The sequence below is a fragment of the Alosa pseudoharengus genome, unplaced genomic scaffold (assembly GCF_046254945.1).
Source record: "Alosa pseudoharengus isolate Yale_2024_CS ecotype anadromous, Long Island Sound unplaced genomic scaffold, YU_APseudo_1.1 YU_APseudo_1.1_scf_21, whole genome shotgun sequence".
NCBI classification, from domain to species: Eukaryota; Metazoa; Chordata; class Actinopteri; order Clupeiformes; family Clupeidae; genus Alosa; species Alosa pseudoharengus.
Genome location: NW_027468674.1, coordinates 23,077,325 through 23,097,491, shown reverse-complemented (window position 1 = coordinate 23,097,491; position 20,167 = coordinate 23,077,325). Strand labels below are relative to the sequence as shown.

The following is a 20,167-nucleotide window of genomic DNA, read 5'->3' as shown; positions in this document are numbered from 1 at the left end:
AGACATTCACGTTTCTGCAGCGTAGCCTACGTTCGTTTGAAAACCGACTTCATGTCGGCGCGTCCGTGAGCATCACGGATGTAGTAGCGAAGATTGCAGACAGCAGCGTGGAGGTCAAAACACGATAAGCCTGATAAACCCCGTCGAAATCCTCCCTCTTTGCCTCTGAAGGCAGAACACACGGCTAAAATCAGCTACATTCCGCGCAAGTATCTCCTTGTAGGCCTACATGAAGCAAGATACATGTTTTGTACATGACTCATACATTTTCGATGGCATATTAGGGATCAGCGTCAGTTTAATCATTAAGTTACAAAATACCATTAACTGTATTTTGAGCTTTCAACATAGCCTCCTATGAGTCCACGTTTGAAATGACAACTAGATGGAATGGCACAGATACCTAAATTAAGCCACAATAACGTGTACAAGCTACTGTCAAATACAGAGATAGTTTAATAACCCATAACTTCAAATTTTTTGTTGTCACATAATATGTAATTTGTGCAGTAGCTTACTATTGTACAATTACCCACAGATAGTATATCAGACATTTTTTATTTGACTGTGTACTTATAGTGTTATCACAATTACAATCAAAGCATGAAATGCATTCAGTATGCTGTCTTCCAGCAAGAACTCAGAAATGGAACAAAGCTGTTTGACCAGCAAGTAATTTTGGAGGGAGAAGAAACAATTCATCAACAAACACATACACATTTTCCTGTACTCAGTGATAAACAAATCAATGTAACAAATGGAAGAAGTCAGAAATATAAAGTAAAGCTTTTTTCCCCCCTCATATTAATTTCCTTGGGTTCAAAAGCAATTCTAATGTATAATACAGGCATCTGGAAATTTGATAGAGATGCAAGTCCAAATTCAAGTTCTAAACTGCACTTCTTTGTGTTTGTTACCTGACAAGTCCACATTATGTCTTCCAGCAATTGCGGTCATAACAAAAATGCTGTTATCAACTAACAAGATTATTTAGTGTAGGACAATTGGATGAATGTTTTCAGAAAAGAGGATTATAAACTGTGCATTGGTTAGTTTATCTGAACAGTTTGAAACAAAGGCAACAGTGGCTTGTAGACAACGCATAGGACATTGCCCAAATATTGTGCTCATATGTCCAATTTGAGAATATGCAATGAAGTTGAGACAGCCTTTATGATAGTTTGTGACGAGAGTAAAATAGCTCACATCCGTGGTTTGCGTTTCTTTAATTAAGGGAGATAAATATCTAAAAGGGACAAATGCCTGCTTAAATAATCCATTATTTGTCATCTGTAAGGCTACAAATTAGGCAGTTATATATACAGATTTATATATGAGCAATGCTGTAAATCTAGAAAGATTCTTGAGTAGCGCATACCTTCCTCTTCCTCTTGACACCACACAGAAGTGTGATGGCCTCTCATGGTCCTGCGTACTTAAATCTGAAAGTGGATGAATGCCAGCGACACAAAGACTCTGATTTTGAAGATAACCTTCATTCACATCACATCAGTCCACAGCTGACAAAGAAAAGCCTGAGCAGAGAGTGAGAGCGAAGTAAAGGACAATATTGCACATACACTGAAACAATAATGAGAAATATTTTTCACCAATGATGAATCTCATAAATGCTTTAGATTCAGCTGTTATGTTTTGATGCCTGATTTTGCGTGTTTTATACAGCAGATGAAACAGAGTCTAACACTACTATGTTGTTTGTACAAACGTTTGTATATACTGTATTACATACACATATGTGTGCATTATGCACACATAGACCTGGACCTCTTCAATCTATACAGAGGCACTCAGGCAGGTTAGAGTTAGGTGATGTTTATGGACAATGTATTTCAAACTATCTAGCAGAGTGAAGGCTAGGATTAAAAAAAAAACAAAAACGGTTGAAAGAAAAGTTTCATGGAAGACATTTTAAAAAGTAACGATAGTCCTCTCCAAAAAATAAAGTTTCCCAATTCTCACTTTGTATAGCGAGAACAAAACTGTTTAGTGCCTTCAGGTATCCAGTCTTTCATTTGTATGTCCCTGTCCCAAGGCGGACTAAACATTAGTCCAGCAAAGGTCTCTTGGTCTCTCAGTCTCCATTGAACTGTGAGAAGCACAGCACATCACTTGGCATTGGTGCTATTCATCGAGAGAAACAAGTAACACTCCTGTTCATGGTTTTCGTTTTCTTGTTATTATTTTAGCTGGTGTGCTGTAAACACAAGCATAAGCTCAAAAACCCTTCATTCATTCAGATCCTCCCATGCAAGTTACAGGTCTCAAATCTTCTCATCTGTCATTTCCAGAAACTGCGCGTAGACGTCTCTGGCGCACTCCCCTTTTTGGTTGAACAGGAATTTGTAATAGCTGCCATCAGCACAAATCGCTGAAAGGGAGGAAAGAGAGAGGGTAGAACAAAACAGGGCTGGTCAACACGTACACCCTTTTTACATCTTTTACCCAGGAAATATTTTCCACATACTACTTCCTACCGTTATACTAGGCATTCCAACTCAACTCAATTCCAGCCGGGCGTATTCATATTCTCTAAGTGTTCATCCATTTTAGATCTGCCCTTGTAATTCACTTTGGACAAAAGAACCTGCTGAATATCTGACCTTTACCTGTATATTAGTCATTTCCACACACACTGTGATTGCACTTGGGAAGTGGACTTTGTCTCGAAAATGTCAACAACGCTGTCCTTGCAGCACCCCACTGCCTAAGCTGAAATCCAAGTCTACTGTAGGTGTCAATGAAAAACGCTGATTCTCTCTCACACACACACACATACACACACACTCATGGTTTACAGAGCAGGGGGGTATGGGATGTTGGCAAGCAGTGCTTTACCTATAACAGCATTGGGCTCCGTTCCAAAGGCACAGACACAGGGCGATCCAGATGGGACCTGGAACTTGGAGAAGCTCCACTTGGAGCTAAAATATTTGGGGAGGAAACTGGCTGATGCCAGGCTGCAGGCATAGAGGTAAACAAAAAAAGCAGTCTTAGTATGGGCTTTAACCCCCTTGTGACATATACAGCTCTGGAAAAAATTAAGAGACCACTGCACATTTTTCTGATGTCATCCTATGGTTGCTGAGTGACATTCGAATGAGTTGATGGTCGAATGAGTTGACGGTCATATTCAAATTTGCAGTGGTCTCTTAAGTTTGAATCTGACCATCAACTCATTCGAATGTCACTCAGCATAGTCTTAACTGGAGCCGAACAAAGAGGACAGAATAACTTTCTTTAAATAAAATTCATATGCCAAATAAAATGGGATAGGATAGAGTACGCATATCAAAGCATTTTTTTTAGTTTGATAAGTTTCAGTTCATCTGAGAAATACCTGGACTGCTTGTTCCTTTTGGGGTCCTCAGCAGCAAATATGTGGACGGTGCCGTGGTCGCTGGACACACAGATGAGCGAGGCATCCTGATTGAAGTTGATGCTGTCGCCACAGAGGGAGAATTTTCCAGAATAATTACAATGGTAAACAAACAAAAAGTGGGCAATCTCATGCACATGTGGGAAAATGATGCGCATAACAACAGAAAGTCACCAGTAGATGTTTGCAGCCTGTGAGCCCCGTCTCAGCTCCTGGATGAGATGGCCAGCAGAGGTGTCGAATATTCTGATCAGGGTCCCCTGTTTGGAGGAAATGACATCCAGCCAGAAAGTCAGAAATATTCAGAGCAAACGCAGCAGCAGGATGTGGTTTGCTGTTGTAAGACAGATTTATCCATAGCGACTTTATATGACATATGTCACTTATTACAAGGGCCAGTCTCCCTAGGGCAACTCAGGGTGCCTTGCTCAAGGACACAACTGTGGCAGCCAGGAATTGAACCCACAATTATTTGGCTGCTGCATGCTAGCCCACCTCCTTGGCCACTATGATACAAACTACAAATGCTACAAAAATGTGTATGTGGTTGTATGTATTTGTATGCTAATTAAGACCAGCAATAACCTCTATATAATAATGTCTCAAAGGTTCCTTTGCAGACTGAGGCTATTTGTGTACAAAAAATAAACTGAAGACAAGAATTTTAACAAACATTACTTATGAAAACTGTCAATAAAACTGCTATAAATGGTATCAGACAAAGAGCTTTAATCACAACCAACTTTTTCTGAGGCTGTGGCTATCCTTGTGCCTTGCAGGTTGAGAGCGATGCAGCAGAGGGCTCCCTCGTGTGCGGGAATGTCCACGGGCGGTTTCTCGGTGTTGGCCAGGTCCACTATCTGCACATGGCCCGAGTGAGTGCCCGGAAAAGCCAACAAGGAGTTGTTGCTGTTTGGACACAGGACGCAAAGACCTACAGAAACATGTCGAACAAAGGTGTAAAAACAAATGCTATACACATTCATCAGGCACTGATGAGTCATAATAGATACCAGCAAAGAAGCAAGTGTATTAGAAATCTGGTTGCAATGTGTAACAATTTGGTAGCCAAGGGCAACCGGGTCAAGCCCTAATATTACCCAAATTCTAAATTGTTGATTTAATCAAAACCTGAATAGTTTAACGAAAGATAACTCTAAATGTAATTTCAATCATTGCTTGCATAGAGCCCATAGTTTCTTCTAGTGAAAATCCTTAACATGGTTTCCGTACTAGAGGGACAGACCTTTAGGGTTGTAGCACGTCTCAAACACATGTAGTTGGTGCGGGTTATGGGTAAACGTGAAGACTTTGATCATGGAGTCGAGGACCACCACAATCCTGTAGGTAGAGGAAGAGAGCCACACAATCTCAAAATGGAGACAACACATCTACAACAATTTCAATGCCTCCTAAACAGTATTCATGCCATCTACCGCTCAAGATGTAGGCTGTCTGTTGAGGCTGTTTTTTGCATATAATTAGTGGAAATAGTTGCCATATGACAAAGCAGCACAATCTCAGAACAGCCATTTATATATATCTGTATATGTATTTTCTTTTTTGATCTTCCATCACATTGTGTGGTTAAAAAAAGTGTTGCACTATGTGCAGATAAATGCCACCAATTCAGTGGCAAATATATATGTGGCTATGCTATGCATTGCAGATTGTCTCAAGATAACACTGATGCAAAGGCAGCCAAATAAGCCAATAAACTTAATGACAACATCCACGAGGCCAATTCTTGAGCCAACTGATTTCAACACAAATCTGACAGCAACCCATTGACGTCCCACTGAAAGTCCCATAAAGAGGTCTAAGCACTTTAGCATCGACTTTACATTAACAAGACATAAAAGACCAACACAGATACTGATGTCTTGTGGATGCATTGTGGGAGCCCAGATCCTGCTGAATCAGCTTGTAACTGAGCTTGTGCAATAACCCTCTATGAAAGACAGAAGTATGAGTCATTGTGCTTTGTAGACGGATTGACTACGGTGAAGGTGTCTGCCAGCGTGACAATGATAACACTCAGAAGCCTTAGATGTCCCTTGTCCCCCTCTGGCTGGAGCATTTTAACGCCTGTCATTAACGCTAAGATGTACCTGTCTCGTCGGAGCTTAACTGCTTTGACTTCTGTTGAGAATTCTATCTCAATTACAGTCTTCTTTTTCAGGTCATCCCAGATCATGACTGAAACACATAAAGAGAGTGAAAACAGTGTAAAAACATAAAGAATGGTCTTACGAAACATCACCAGTATGAGCATCATAACAGAATGACCACTCATTCCAAAATACCACACAAAAGGAAAACAATAGAATATTGACTTTATTTCATCCAGTGGCCTCCATTCATTGTCTTGTGTTGTTATTGTTATTTTCTATTATGTCAAATATGTCAATCTGTCAGCTGCCACCACAACCATCAAAACTGGAGAATGGACTATGGCCCATTCCTCACAGGCCACAGTCCTCCTACCTTTATTAGGTGGGTACTTGGGCTTCTTTCCTCCTCCAACGAGAGCAAGGTAGTTGCAACGAAAAAGCATCTCCACATGTCCGACACCACCTTCAAGGAATTCTGCCAAGAGCAACAAAGACATGAGGTGTCACTCCCACACACAACTTGTACAAAGACAACAAGCTGGTTAGCACTACCAAATTAAAAAAAAAAGACTTGGATCAGGGACCATGCCCTTTCTGTGTGCTTTAAAGCAAGACTAAGCACCTGCACAGTGAACTAATCTCATTAGCCACTATCCAAATTGGCATCACAGTGAAGGCAACTTATCAAAGCAACAGAAAAGAAGAATACAGGCCAGGGGCATACCTTTGCTCACAGGTTTTTATTTTTTTTTTGCATGCGAAATACTGTAACTGTGCATGCGGTCATGGGGTTTTCAGTCACATGCTCAAGACATGGGGAAGGAATAATTAACTTCCCTCTCTTACAATATACTTCACAAGGCTACCATACAAGGCGTTTCTTACTTCCTACTGGATAAAGAACATCATATTGATGCTGGGTGCACTGTTCTGTTGAGACCCCACTTTCATACACAAAAGCAGTTATGTCTGACAGGATTAGCTCATTGCATTATACCTTGCTTTTCTTTTTCTTTGAGAGGGTCTGCGTTGTAAACTCTGAATCCATTTTCCATTCCACATGCAAAGCAACCTGCAAAGACAGCAAATTGGTCATCTTCCATGGAGTTGGGGCCTTTTGACAACACATTTGCATCACGCCACTGACAATGGTTCAACTTTGCCCACTTGTACCTGCATCGTCATTGAGATAGCTGGCTATAAAATGTAACAAAGCAGTTCAACTTGGCTGATAGCGTATAATGGATCGGATTCATAACAATGGCAAATATAACTGATTTTTAAATTAACGGCGAGGTCGTAGTGTTACCACAACGCTAGACCATGTATCAACTTAATCTCAAGTAACGCGACTTTCCAAAAGGACTGATCGCTTGTCTGGTTTCTAACTCTATTAATATATAGTGGTCAAGGGATGCAAGTATGTGCAAAGTTACAGGTGTATCAAGGTTAAGGCGTGCTAATGTGTGAGAGCAATAACTTGCATGCAATGATTGCCAGCTACGACTGCTGACTGACCAATTTCGCCAACGAAGCGATGCTGATACTCTAACTAGCTATGTTGATGTTAGCAATCGAGACTGGTTTTGGGAAGGCTTGTTTTGCAAAACAAAACATTGACCTCACATTAACGTTATTATTTACTGGCAATCAACGTTTACCCTCTTGCAGTTGATTAATCCACAGAACGGTCAGTCTAGCACTGCTACTAGAAAAGTGCGCAACCAAACTACAACCGGGCGTTGCTAACTAGCGTTGGCTGCAAGAAAGCTCTCACATTTGCTATCATTAAACGTTCCGTTAACATTAGCCTACCTTACCGTTATTTTTCTAAGATTGACCAGCCATTATCACAAGAAGATCGCCGCTACTGATGATGCCCTAACATAATTTACCATACACCTATTCGCTGATGCTGAACTCCAATATCCCGTTAAACCAACTCATTATGCAAAGAGAAAACAGAAGCTTTGTTAACGTTAACGTTAGAAATTGATGACAACAATGTCAGTTGATAACATGGTTCGCAAACGTAACTATCAGTTAACGTACGGTAAGTTAGCTAAGCTAATTTATGTTATATTTATGTATGTACGGGGTAGCTATAAATTCCTAGCTAGGATGTCGCTATGTTGTTTTAACATCTGCAGCTAGCAGGTCTGTTCATAAGGCACAACCAGTCAGCTCAGCTAATCGTAGCTAACGTTAGCTGACAGCCTCAGAACACAACTAGGACTAGTTCATTGTTCTGTACGACTAAATGTCCCAATCAAAAAAAAGAGAATAGAATAGAATAGAGTATGCTTTTGCGATGCTGTCTTTCACTGTAATATGACATATTTACGCTAATGTCAAAACATAGATAACTCAGCCAGAGCAGCTGCAACTGTGGTTAGCCTAGCTAACGATAGCTAACTAGCTCGCTATTTCAATTATCTTACCATGGTCCTGGTTAAATCCAGCGTACAAAAGCCCATTCCCATGTGGATTTGATGGTAATAAATTCATTATTCTGTACTTCAATGTTCCCTTAACGCCAATGATAATCCAATGATAGCTAGAGTCGGCTGCCTTTCAACCGATAGCCACCATTCCCCTGGCGTAGCATTCCCCTCAAACGTAGATTCTAGCTGTGGCCAAGCAAGGTAGGTGGTGGACGGTGTCACTGACGGACACAGCATAGGAAAAAAAGTTCGCGGAATTCTTCTTCCTTCCTTGAGAGGTCGCTGAACTGCTGTAGCTGACTACCTGCCTCCTACATTGCCATACATTGCTCATGTTGATGCCGCATTGGCAAACATTGGTGGTGCCGTGGTAAGGTAAGCGTTTGTGATAAAAGTAAACGTATAACGTTGTTATTTTTTCTTTTGCAAATAAGCAGGCTATATAGTCTAGCCTACCCTACGACTAGTTTCCTTTGCTTTAGCCTTATTTACGAGGGAATAGAGCCAATGCAATTGATACCTGAAAAAGAACGTGGTAAGTTATTAAAGCCACAGCCAAAGTTTACGCAACGATATGTAGAAGTTTGTTTGTCTAGGACTCTAGGTCAAGGCTTCCAGCATTACGTGAACTGTTCTCTAGCATGTATTTTGAATTACTTGCTTTCTTTTACTGTCTGATTAGGCTACTTTTTACCATTTAGCAGCTGCGTGGTAGCCTATAACGTGAATTACTTGCTTTCTTTTACTGTCTGATTATGCTACTTTTCACCATTTAGCAGCTGCGTGGTAGCCTATAACGTGAAAATCAACTTCCAATGCAATTTGACCATTTCAATTTTCATTAGTCCATCACATAGTGTTCACAAGTTGTTATGCTACGATACAACGAAGTAAACAAGATTTTGTTGTTACCAGAACTACGTCATAAAGAGAACTTTTATGTCATTTGTGAGTCATTTGTAAATAATTCTGTACAAAGATATAATAATGAGCCCCAGTGGCCTAATGGATAAGGCACTGGCCTCCTAAGCCAGGGATTGTGGGTTCGAGTCCCATCTGGGGTGTGTGTGCTTTTAAAATATATATCAGTATCAATGACATCGATCACTTCGTTCAGCAATAAAAATAACATTATCATCCTTCATAATCTGTGTGAATGGCTCTTAAAGAAATGTCTGGAAAAGAAAAACAACAAAAAAACAATTGATCATGCTATTCTCTGCAGGGCAGCACAATTCTGCTCACCAATTCCGGTTACTATTGTTTCCTCATTTCGATTCCAAAAGATTAAACATTTTGTCTTTGGTCTTTATTCCAGGCTTAGTCTTAATTAAGTCTTAATTGAACATTCAGAAAGTGAATATTTATTAGTATTGATCCACAGACGTATGAATTAAAACACTAATAAGGCATTAACTAGATGTACCGCAGAGCGGTACAAAATATGACCACCGCCCAGTCCAGCACATTTTTTCCACAAAAATAAATCACGCTGAAAGGCCTATATGATTCTAACTGTCTCACTAAATTGCATTAGCCACACTCAATTCTCACTGGTATCTGCTAGACAACAAGTACCAAAACATGATTTGTTCATAGATTTCACATGTAAAATTCATTTTATACAACCCCACCCCCATCTTGCCTGTTCATAATTCTGAGAAATTCTTGAATTGTGTGCATGTGTGCGTGTACACGTTTATGTTTATGTGTGTGGGTGTGTGTGTGTGTGTGCGTGCTTGTGTGTTTGCCTGCGTATGTGTGTTTGTGCATGTGCATGCATGCGTACATATGTCTACTGTGTGAGTATGTGTCATACGTATGATTACTGTGAATGTATGTGTGTGCGTGTGTATCTGTTTATGCACATGTGTGCACATGGAATGGGTTAACATGACCCCTGGAGGCAAACATAGGGAAAAAATTGGTCATCCTAGGCCCTACGGTTCTCAAGATATTTACAGAACACTGTGTCTGCCCTACCCTCCTTTCGAGGGGTCCAGTACAGCGGGGGGGCTACAGATCAAAACGAAAAACGATGGTTCCATGCTATCCATATGGGTTACATGCCCGCCAAGTTTCGTTTACCCCGGTCTTTCAGTATCCCGGGAATCCTTGACGGAAATTTGGACATGCGAAATATGCGACATTTTGATTTATCAGAAAAAGCAGAAGAGGAGGTAAAGAAATGTGTTCGTCACCCCTGCAATAGGCCTTCTTGGTGAGAAAATAGACAAACATGTGCTTTGTTATGTGCAAATGTTACTATGACATAACAAAAAATATATAGCAACCAATATATGGCTATATCACTACATTGGACTTATTTAAAATAGCATTTTAAGCATATCGTTTTTTAAAATCCTTAATTACAGTCTATCACATCTACACTAAAGTTAGTGAACAAAGACTCACTCATATTTTTATTAAAATGGTGTGTGCCAAAATGTATCTGATTCTAAACATTAGTAAACTATAAATTAAATACATCCTGGTAGCTGAAACGGTCGCGCAAGGTAATTTTTCCCCTCCTACCTTAGCTGTCTTTTCTCCATTCTGTCTTACACCAATTAGTGTCATACCATAGGCTATAAGTGCAATTTAGGTAATAGTACCATGATTACTATTTAATCTATTAACATTTAATTTCGTCCATATGACTTTACAATAACAAGGATACAAGGATACAAGGAAGTTTATTGTCACATGCATATAGTTACTGGAAGTAAGAAATGCAGTGAAATTATGTCTGGTGTCAGCCTATTTGTGCATTAATGGGGGGGGGGGGGGGTAAAAAGTGCAGTAGAAGAGGGGTTTAGTAGATTAAGTGGCAAGGGCTGCATAAAAAATAAAAAAAACGGTCAATTTTAATGTTAATGCAGTGTTTATTGATGAATCACTTTGGACAAAAAACGTCTGCTAAGAAACATAAACATATCAAGCCAAAGATCATAGTTATGCTTTCTTATCTCCACTTCACCCTGTAAACAAAGTTAAAGAGAGAATGGCCGAAATCAGGAAATGAAGAAAAGAGAGTGAAAGTGAGCCAGGAGATGCATTTCCTACTATATCAAATTCATAGTCATCAAAGACTGTGGTGTTGACAGTGGTATGGAGAGCAGTTGTCGCAGCAGCAGTGAAAGGCAATGGTAGATCCCCGACAGTGTCTCGCAGGAAGGCCTTGAACATAGTGGGTTTGGAGAAGGTGAGAATGTTTTGAGTTCGGATGAAGTTCCTCTGCGGGACCCCCATGATTACTCCAACCTGGAACCACGACTGATCTGACTGGCACATCAATGGGCCCCCAACATCTCCCTGGAAAGAGAGCATAAGAAGGGTATGATTGGTATGAATGTGAAACTTTAGAGGACAGTCAGGAGTGTTTTGATGTGTTCAAGCAAGAGTTGGCATTGCCTATATTGCGTATAGGTTTGCAGTAGCTCTGTCAGAGTGTCAGTGACCGAACGGAATAAATATACGGAAAATAGGGCTCTGTTATGTGGCAATAGTATAGGGCCCTGTTATGTGACAATAGTATAGGGCCCTGATGTCTGCAGTCTCTGAGTGCACTTCTAGTTACACTTGTAAAAAGAACAATTACCAAACTAGTATTACAAAAAAAAAAAGACTGAGGGCAATAAATCTGCACCCTGCATCGGTTTGTGAAAGGGTGAATAGTGAAATGCTAAAACAAAAGCCAGACAGCATTAAGTGTAGTACAGTCTATGAATGGAATGTTTCTCTGTTCAATCGTGTGTGGATTGAGTACAGTGCAGTGCTTGTATTAGGGCTATGTGTTGACTGTCTCACCTGCTGTATATCTAAATCCGTAGTACAAATGGTCCCTGCAGAGGTAGCATTTCCACACTCCACCAGAGTGGTCTCCATATCCGTCAGTACCATGTCTGCTGTAATATAGAACATTAAGTTTACTCAAGATGTTAAAAACATCTCTCAGTGTACACACACACATTTAAGTACATTCACTAAAAATGCTTTCATACTGGCATGCACACTACTGGGCAGAGAATTTGCTCTAAAGAGCTACGTAGGTCCATGAAAAGAAAAGGATTCTGTTGCCCGATATGCAATACATCTTTGTATCTTTCAAAGGCAAGGTTAATGCAAATATGCAAAAAAAAAACATTGTGACATAGTTTGAACTAGATGTAACACATAGCAGTACATAATTATGATCGCTGCATGGTGATTCCATGTACTACCTGAAGAAAATAAAGCACGTCTCTCAACTTCGATCCATCACCTACTCCTGCAATTCCTTGTAAAACGAAATGCTTACATGCTTTCCCCTTGGTTGCTCAATGATTTTTGAAACTAATTCTTGCTTAAGTATAAATGTACATTTTACAAACTGTTCAAATTGTGTACAAAAATATATTTTTATTTTCTCTACAAGGTCAAAAACTTCAAAAACAAGTGTTCAGGGTTCTCACGGGTCATGGAATTTCTAGAATATCATGTCTATTCCAGACATGGAAAGTCAGGGAATTTTATCATCAAGTCATAGAATTTTGTTGTAGCAGTTTAAGCAAAATACATTAAAACAAATATTTCCATTCAGAATTGGTGAATATCATGCATGGGATTTTCCCTAAAAATTCTATATAACCGTAGTGCGCTAGTGTTAGGGTCTTTCAATTCACACACAGTCTTTCACATTTTGCATACAAAACCTCACCTCCATTCTGCCTCTTTCCCCATCCAGTGACCCAGCATGTTGACCCTACTGGAAAGGTCCTTTGCTCAGTTAGATCAATGCACAAAGACTGAGCGTAGTCACTGAGCTCCACAGAAGACTTTAGCTGAAGCACCGCAATGTCAGAAGAGGAGTGAGCCACATTGCTGAGACTGATGTTGGCCAAAGCAAGGGAGCTAAGGAAGGTATCAGAGCCATTGCTCTGTGGTTGCACTCCAACCAATACTGCCCATTCGCTTATGTTCTCAAAACTAAGGAAAAGCACATAACAACTCTTATTAACATATGCAGACAATACTTTAAAAACTCATTCAGTAAGGGAAAAAAAATCTCTGTGCATGTTTTCAAAACCAGTCTACGTTGATAGCACCTAAACATATATGATACATGCTTCTCACCTGTTGAAGCAATCAGCTGAACTTAGCACAAACTCTTCAGAAAGCAAAGACCCTCCACATTTATGAACTCCATTCCTTTGAATACTGACCATCCATGGCCAGCTACCCGCAACCACAGACTTACTATTCAAAGGTGCGCTGCCACACATACGTGCTAGAGGGAGAAGTGTAAAAAGTAACAAATGCAGAGAGAGAAACAAAGGCAAATATTATGAGACATTTAGTTGAACAACAAGAAGTATATATAGGGTGCCGAATGCCGCATCTTATTCCACAATAAGACATTATCCGCTATAAAGAAACTATCTAGTGTCATTAACAACAAAACAGCAAAATGTACTTTGACTGGTTTTCTAAGCAAATGTAGCCTGGCGGGCCATCCTATATCATTGAAATGTATAGTCTGGAATCGACCCATTCACCTCGCTTAATCCTAAGGGGCGGGCAGAGAATTGTCTTTCAAACTGCCTAGGCATGCAATAGGCCAGCGCTACGACCAATCAGAACAAAAAGCAGGATGACGTGGCCAGAGCAAATACATCCTTCTTCGAAAGGAATGACTTAAGTGCATTGTGTTGCTCAACTTTCAAAGAAAAGCACAAGTCCAACTCCTCCAAAGTTGACGCCAACGCCGATTCAAATAATCGCCATAGCCACCTTCCTTGTTGTTCACCGTCGCAGGACTGTCGTCATCCTGTTAAGCCCGCCTTAAGACTCTCTAACAAAATAGAGCGCTGTGATTGGATGACGTCCACGGTGTCAGCCAATAGAAATCCCTATGGTTTGCTACTAGATGTACAGGCTGTGCAAATTAATTTGCCGCCGCTAGGGTGCGTCTAGATTTCTAGGCTAAAGCAAATGTGGAATATGTGGAAATACCAGCAGCATACTTTGTGGAATTAATTATTTTTTCAAATTGAATCTAAATTAAATTTTAGGGCCCCATCATGACATTCTGAAGTGCATCGTCACTCGTCAAAAGTCTATTCAAATTTAGTAGGATGTCCAGTTCACATTGGGAGGGGTTTCGTTATCAAACATGGAGCGCATGGCGCAACAAGGTGTTCCTAGGTTTTTTAATCAGTCATATGGGTGTGTTTGGGGCGTAACATCATTTAAACCAATGAGAATGACATCTGTCATTCCCTTTAACGGCGCAAAGCGCGATATGTCAAATAAATGCATCAGTATTTTGGCATTCAATGGCGCATTTGAAGGAGGCTGCTTGCGAGACCCTATGGAATAGTCATTCCACTAAACCATGCTTTACTAAAACTTAGCATAGCCTTCACGCATTTGCACTCGTCTATTATTTGAACTCATTGGCAAGTGAAACTAACTTCACCAAGGTGTCAGTCAATGACGAGACGCAGTTATATGCAGTTACTTTCACTAATGACTAACAATGGGTTACCATCGAAAACATAGGCTGAAAAAAACAACACTTACCCAAATATTGCTCAAATGACTGACGTCTTCAGCTGTGCTCCATACGTGTCTCTCGCCTCTCCCCTAATCACTTTTAACCGTCATTACCAATTTGCAAATGACTACTTATCATGAGATGTACAGTATTTCGTAATATCTTTATTCTAATTATGTTTCCCATTGTAATCGTGCAATTTGTAATGCTTTGCATGGACGTGCGCTGGTGGTTCATGAATGATAGAAGGATGGTGCGTGCACCTGCCAATATGACTGATGACATGCCCTCTTAAAATAGCATATGAACAACTCGCCATTGACTTCTGACCAGGTTTAGGTGGTGTACAATAGCGCTGGTGTGCAAAATACAGCCCATAGAGTTCAAAATAAAGCAATCACTGTACCCATGAAGTACACGTAGACATTCACTCGGATGAATAAAAATCAAGAACATGTATGTTACAAAAAAGTCAGTCAGACAGTACATGCATACCTCTGACAGGAGGAGTGCTCGTCACAACAGTAGATAGTGAGAGCGACGTAGGTGGGGGCGGAAGTCCAGGGCAGGTGTAGCTACTGTCAGTGTCGGCTCCCGTAGAGGAGAATGTGACGAAGCCCGGTGGGTCGCTCTGGATCTCAGAGCTGATCCAGGACTGGTAGCGGGACACTCTTGAATAAATGCCGGGGAGTTCAGGTCGAGCACAACCAAACCCAAAACTGACGATTCCAGACTGGATCCAGACCTTTTTCTGTTTGGTCACCATTGGACCTCCTGAGTCACCCTGCAAGCATGTTGTGGTAAGAAACATCATTCGTTCTCACATCTGAACTAGTTTGGCACAGTCCATATCTAGAATCTCATGACAACTGAATGTGTGCTGAACTATTACAATACCTGACATGAGTCCTTTCCTCCAGCGAGTAGACCAGCACAGATCATGTTTTCTGTGATCGTTCCAACTCCGTTCAGGCAGTTGCACTGTCTGTTGCCCACCACTGGAATATCAACTTCCTGTAGGGTCCCTGGGAATGGGAGAGCAACTAGAGAGGAAGAGGAGAATGTGCAAAAAATATGTTAAAATGTTTTTGAAATACAAAACTGGGCACAAAACCATGTGTGAAACTTTAATGTGATTGATTGTTTAAAGTTTATTTTGCTGTTTTAAGATATCATCCTCAGCTATAGCATTAAAATATGAGTCAACATGAAATTGTCCTCTGAGCTATTGAGAAGACTTACCACCTTCTCCAATGGTGCCCCATCCAGTTATCCAGCTGTCTATGCCATTGTTGAACACACTGTCACCTGCTGCCAGACAAACTGGTCTGATGAAGTCAGTAAATTCAATGGGAGAACTCAGTCTCATTAAAGCAATGTCGTTGTCGTTGGTATTGCTGGCATAATTGGGATGCACAACGATTCTGTCCACGCTTCGGGAAACTTCGTTGGGATTGCTGCCTTGCTGGGTCTGCCGACCCAAGTACACAGTCAGCCCGCTTGGATTGGTGCTGAAAAAGACGTTGGTTTTAGTCAGAGAACAAACAGCCCAAATGCAATGACGCTTAACCCGACTTATGGATGTGCGGGTTCGAAACCGCAGCCGAATTAGTATGAATGGATGAGCGGTGTCCACAAGCTGCAACTTTCTTTTTGTAAATTAGATACAAAAGTACATGTTAAGAGAGTCCCGTTCCTTGAATCCAACCCTTACTCACCTTGAAAAGCAATGAGCAGCAGACATAACCCACTCCTTGTTGATCAGTGAACCTCCACAGAAATGTGTTCCAAACCTGTGCAGACTGGCCTGCCAGGGCCAGCCACCTGCAGGGGCATCTTTTCCCCCAACTATCCTGGGATTGAGTGGAGTTGTGCCACACACTGACAAAAAGCAAAAATACTGTGATGATACACTTGCATACATATTCAAACTAGTTACTTTTCCTTAAACATGACTAAAAGATCATTTATATTGATGTATGTGCCAATGACATGTACACACCTCTAGCTGAGAATGTATTTGTGGAAGCTGCTGTTACAACATCTTTGTTTAATGTAAGTGCTGAGCCTGGGCAGGTGTAGCTACTGTCAGTGTCAATTCCCAAGGAGGTGAATGTGATGAAGCCTGGTTGTTCACTGGTAACCTGCGATCTAATCCAGTCTTGATAACGTGATACCCTTGTGTAGACGCCAGGGAGTTCGGGTCGAGCGCAACCAAAGCCAAAGCTCACAATCCCAGATTGGACCCACACAGAGTTTTGAATGCTTACCATTGGACCTCCTGAGTCCCCCTGATGAGAACACATTTGTACAATGGATAAGTTTTTTTATTTAGTTTCCCTAGATTTTCCCCTCTAGGCTACCAAGTCACACAATCAGCAATCATAGTCATAATGCCCTTCTTTTACCACCATCTCAAGTTAGTAAACTGGACTTTACACTTAAACTGATAAAACTGATTTAAATCATTGTCATTAGAATGGACATTTATCCCACCTGGCATGAGTCTTTTCCTCCAGCGAGTAGACCAGCACAGATCATGTTCTGTGTGACTGTTCCAACTCCATTCAGGCAGTTGCACTGTCTGTTGCCCACCACTGGAACATCAACTTCCTGTAGGGCCTGTGGGAACGGGAGGGGAACTAATACAGATGGAATAGACACAATTAATAAAATGATTAAAAATAAAATCTGTCTTCAGTAGAGGTACAGTCAGTATACACTCCGTATAATAAAGCCGCAAATCTGAACTTGGCGCAGACAATCATCATAAAATCAGTACAAAAGTATCATGTTATTTTATGAGCCATGCTTTGGTTCTGTAATATCCTCTTATCTTTACCCTCAAAACCCTTCTACCCTTGGTTGAAAGAGATACACACATGCACATCTACATATCCACACAGACAGAAAGAGACAGCGAGAGTAGAAGTGAGAGAAACAGGCCAAAATCACTACATTATCTATTAAACACCTGACTAATTATTACACCACTACCTGGTGCTGTGACTCACCTTCCTCTCCAATAGTTCCCCACCCAGTGACCCAGCTGTCCACGCCACTGTGAAACACACTCTGTCTGGCGGCCAGACAAACCGGCCTGATGAAGTCAGTGAATGTAACTGGGGACCTGAGTCTCAGCAGGGCAATGTCATTGTTGTTAGTTTTTGGGTTGTATTGAGGATGCAAGATGATTCTAGCCACTCTTCTGGACACCTCGTTAGGGTTGCTGGTCTGCTGGGCTTGACGGCCAAGGTAGACAATCAGGCTACTAGATGTTGTGCTTAAAACATGTGGATACCAGAGGTAGGGTGTTAGGGTAGGGCATTTTAGTTCTCGAGTAATTTCAAAGGAAGTAGAAAGCTCCCGCACACTGTCTTCATTTGCAGTTGTAGCTTTTTATTGCAACGTTTCGGTCAGATTGACCATCATCAGGCAAAATTTACATTAGCGGGTGATTTACATTTAATTACATTAACGAGTGATAAACATTAGGAAAACAAGCTTTATGCAATAGGAAAAGTTTATTGTTCCGTTCTTTAAGCAAATATGTAACAATAACTTGCTATATATCTACAACTTTAGAAATTCATAGTAAAATTGCACAGGTGTTTTTATTTCTGTATTTTATTTTGCTCTTTATTTGTTTATCTGTTAATCTATTGACTAATTATTTTTTTCTTTTATTTTTTATATATTTTAGCCACCTACTTTTTTAAATACTTTACTTACTGTTTTAGAAAAGACTGGATCCCTGAGTATGTTTATGTGTCATTGTTTTAGCTGCCTGTGTGAGTGTTAGGTACATGATTTGTGGCAAGTGCCAGTTTGTTTCTACATGTCTGTCTGTGAATGATGGCGTTACTACAGATAAAATTTACCTGGTACAACTAAAGTAACCTGAACCTGAAAACATGAGGAAAAGTCAAGTCAGAAACAATGAGTTGATACAACCCAGAAAAGACTTTTGTCCATGAAGAGTGTTATGTCGTTTTAACACTCACCTCACCTATTATAGTTTACTTCCCTGACTTTGCTTTCTGACAGCAAACATAGTAAGTTACATTTACTTCTAATGTCCTGCCTGACCAATTCCCTATTTGAAGTCTCAATATTTCAACGTAATACCATAAGTAAATTTGATTTTACTTTGATTACTTTCATTCTGCTCATCACACATTAGGTACTGACACACATAACACTCATAACACATTCATGAAGTGGATTGTAAATTCACTTATTTTCTACTATAATTTCCATCTTACCTTGAAAAGCAATGGGCAGCACTCATGATCCACTCTTTGTTAATGAGAGACCCTCCACAGAAATGACTGCCAAATCGGTGCAGACTGGCCTGCCAGGGCCAGCTTCCTGTAGGGGCATTCTGTCCTCCAACTATCCTGGTTCTGACTGCAACTTGGCCACACACTGACCGATGGGGAAAAAGTTCAAATGCTTTGCAGGAACATACATTTATCCCATGATCTTGTGTCATGAGATATTTTATCCACTAATTAAGGCTATATTAATTCTCACATGAACTTATTTGTAAATAGGGGGGATTTCGCAGGGTATCCTCAACCAGCAGTTTTTTGTGTGATTGTAATTACACACAAAAAATAGACCCTTTCATTGAGTGTCTTTGTTATTCATCTCTTTTCAGCTTACCACCACAAAATGTAGCAAGGCACAGAGTCCTGGCAAGAATAGTTGGGAGTTGGGAAGGCTCTCTGTGTGAAGACTTTCTAGTTTGACACTATATTATTAGGCTAATAGGAATTAAGGCCAATATACCTACATTATTTTTAATGTGTGTTAAAACAGCTATTTTAACATAAGGTACTAATTATCCACTGACACTGTGTGATATAGGCATATAATGCAATCTAAAAAAATAATGAGAGAAAAAACTTACCATCTAACTGACTGTATGATCCTAGAGGATGAAAGATTGTAATATTATGACTCAAAATCTTTGTGATGACTACATGACTCATTTATGATAACGTATGTCATATGCAATACTCCTGTACCCTCAGGAATCCTCTCAAAAGAAATAGCTGAATGCAATAACAGTTAAACACATGTAAACTCTTCCTATTTGCTGTTAGTTTTCACCCATTAAATTAACTTCATGACTGATGAACATCTCATGTTCATCTCATCTCAAACTTCAGTATACTGTAGCCAACACACAACATTGTGTTCAGTGGGCACAAGTTAATCAGTGTTTCAGTTGTTATCAAGCAGGTGAATAACATTCAAGCAGGTGTAGCCTATATGATAAAATCCAAATGTAATCAAGACATAAAAACTTACCCCGAACTGAAAAACTTATGATCATGAGCAAACCAAGCCAAACTGATGAGGCCATTATACTTCACCTATAACTAAAACATCATTGTCTCTTGCTTTATATATACCTAAACTTGCTGTGTCACTTTAACCCCTCCTCTTAAACTTGTCTGTCACACATTCTTACATCATCCCTCTTTTCCATTCATCTCGGACCTCAGACGTCTTTTTTTTCTTAGGCACTTCCTTGTGCACCTTGTCGTTGTCCACTGAATCGTTTGTTCTGTGGTGGCACTAGCAAATATGTATTTCCAAGTAAAATGTGCCAGCCAAATGTAATGTGATATAATATTGAGCTTATATCAAACACTCTAACAAA

General features: G+C 40.3%; 2 protein-coding genes and 1 non-coding gene across 3 annotated transcripts; 1 reads left to right on the top strand and 2 right to left on the bottom strand.

Annotated features, from left to right (window-relative positions):
- Window positions 1–539: 539 nt before the first annotated feature.
- On the bottom strand, window positions 540–8,136 carry wdr45b (WD repeat domain 45B). Its single transcript, XM_076298190.1, has 10 exons — window positions 7,953–8,136; window positions 6,509–6,583; window positions 5,885–5,986; window positions 5,509–5,596; window positions 4,644–4,738; window positions 4,141–4,331; window positions 3,572–3,657; window positions 3,359–3,460; window positions 2,857–2,978; window positions 540–2,389 (listed from the first exon to the last, which is right to left on the bottom strand). Exons 1-10 carry the CDS (start codon window positions 8,017–8,019, stop codon window positions 2,283–2,285), a joined length of 1,035 nt encoding a protein of 344 aa, XP_076154305.1. The 5' UTR covers window positions 8,020–8,136; the 3' UTR covers window positions 540–2,282.
- An 810-nt stretch (window positions 8,137–8,946) lies between these two features.
- Window positions 8,947–9,019, top strand: trnar-ccu (transfer RNA arginine (anticodon CCU)). Its single transcript has one exon. It is a non-coding gene; the product is annotated as a tRNA-Arg (tRNA).
- Window positions 9,020–9,118: 99 nt separating this feature from the next.
- On the bottom strand, window positions 9,119–19,869 carry LOC143138277 (transmembrane protease serine 9-like). Its single transcript, XM_076298772.1, has 15 exons — window positions 19,813–19,869; window positions 19,409–19,429; window positions 18,759–18,921; window positions 17,508–17,776; window positions 16,990–17,135; window positions 16,496–16,784; window positions 16,212–16,374; window positions 15,736–16,004; window positions 15,391–15,536; window positions 14,989–15,277; window positions 13,071–13,224; window positions 12,655–12,923; window positions 11,766–11,863; window positions 11,022–11,270; window positions 9,119–9,130 (listed from the first exon to the last, which is right to left on the bottom strand). The coding sequence occupies exons 1-15, from the start codon at window positions 19,865–19,867 to the stop codon at window positions 9,119–9,121; spliced, it is 2,592 nt and encodes an 863-aa protein (XP_076154887.1). The 5' UTR covers window positions 19,868–19,869.
- Between the last annotated feature and the right edge of the window lie 298 nt (window positions 19,870–20,167).

What these genes read in the sequence shown, in the direction of transcription:
- LOC143138277 (XM_076298772.1), bottom strand. Translation starts at nt 19,867, where the DNA reads ATGGCCTCATCAGTTTGGCTTGGTTTGCTCATGATCATAAGTTTTTCA. An exon ending in GGGCACCATTGGAGAAGGTG is followed by an intron (nt 15,537 to 15,735) that starts GTAAGTCTTCTC and finishes CTTCCTCTCTAG; the next exon opens with TTGCTCTCCCATTCCCAGGG. An exon ending in GAGCACTCCTCCTGTCAGAG is followed by an intron (nt 13,225 to 14,988) that starts GTATGCATGTAC and finishes TTCTCCCTCTAG; the next exon opens with CACGTATGTGTGGCAGCGCA.
- wdr45b (XM_076298190.1), bottom strand. Translation starts at nt 8,019, where the DNA reads ATGAATTTATTACCATCAAATCCACATGGGAATGGGCTTTTGTACGCT. An exon ending in TGGATTTAACCAGGACCATG is followed by an intron (nt 6,584 to 7,952) that starts GTAAGATAATTG and finishes CTGTCTTTGCAG; the next exon opens with GTTGCTTTGCATGTGGAATG. An exon ending in AAAAGGAACAAGCAGTCCAG is followed by an intron (nt 2,979 to 3,358) that starts GTATTTCTCAGA and finishes CTATGCCTGCAG; the next exon opens with CCTGGCATCAGCCAGTTTCC.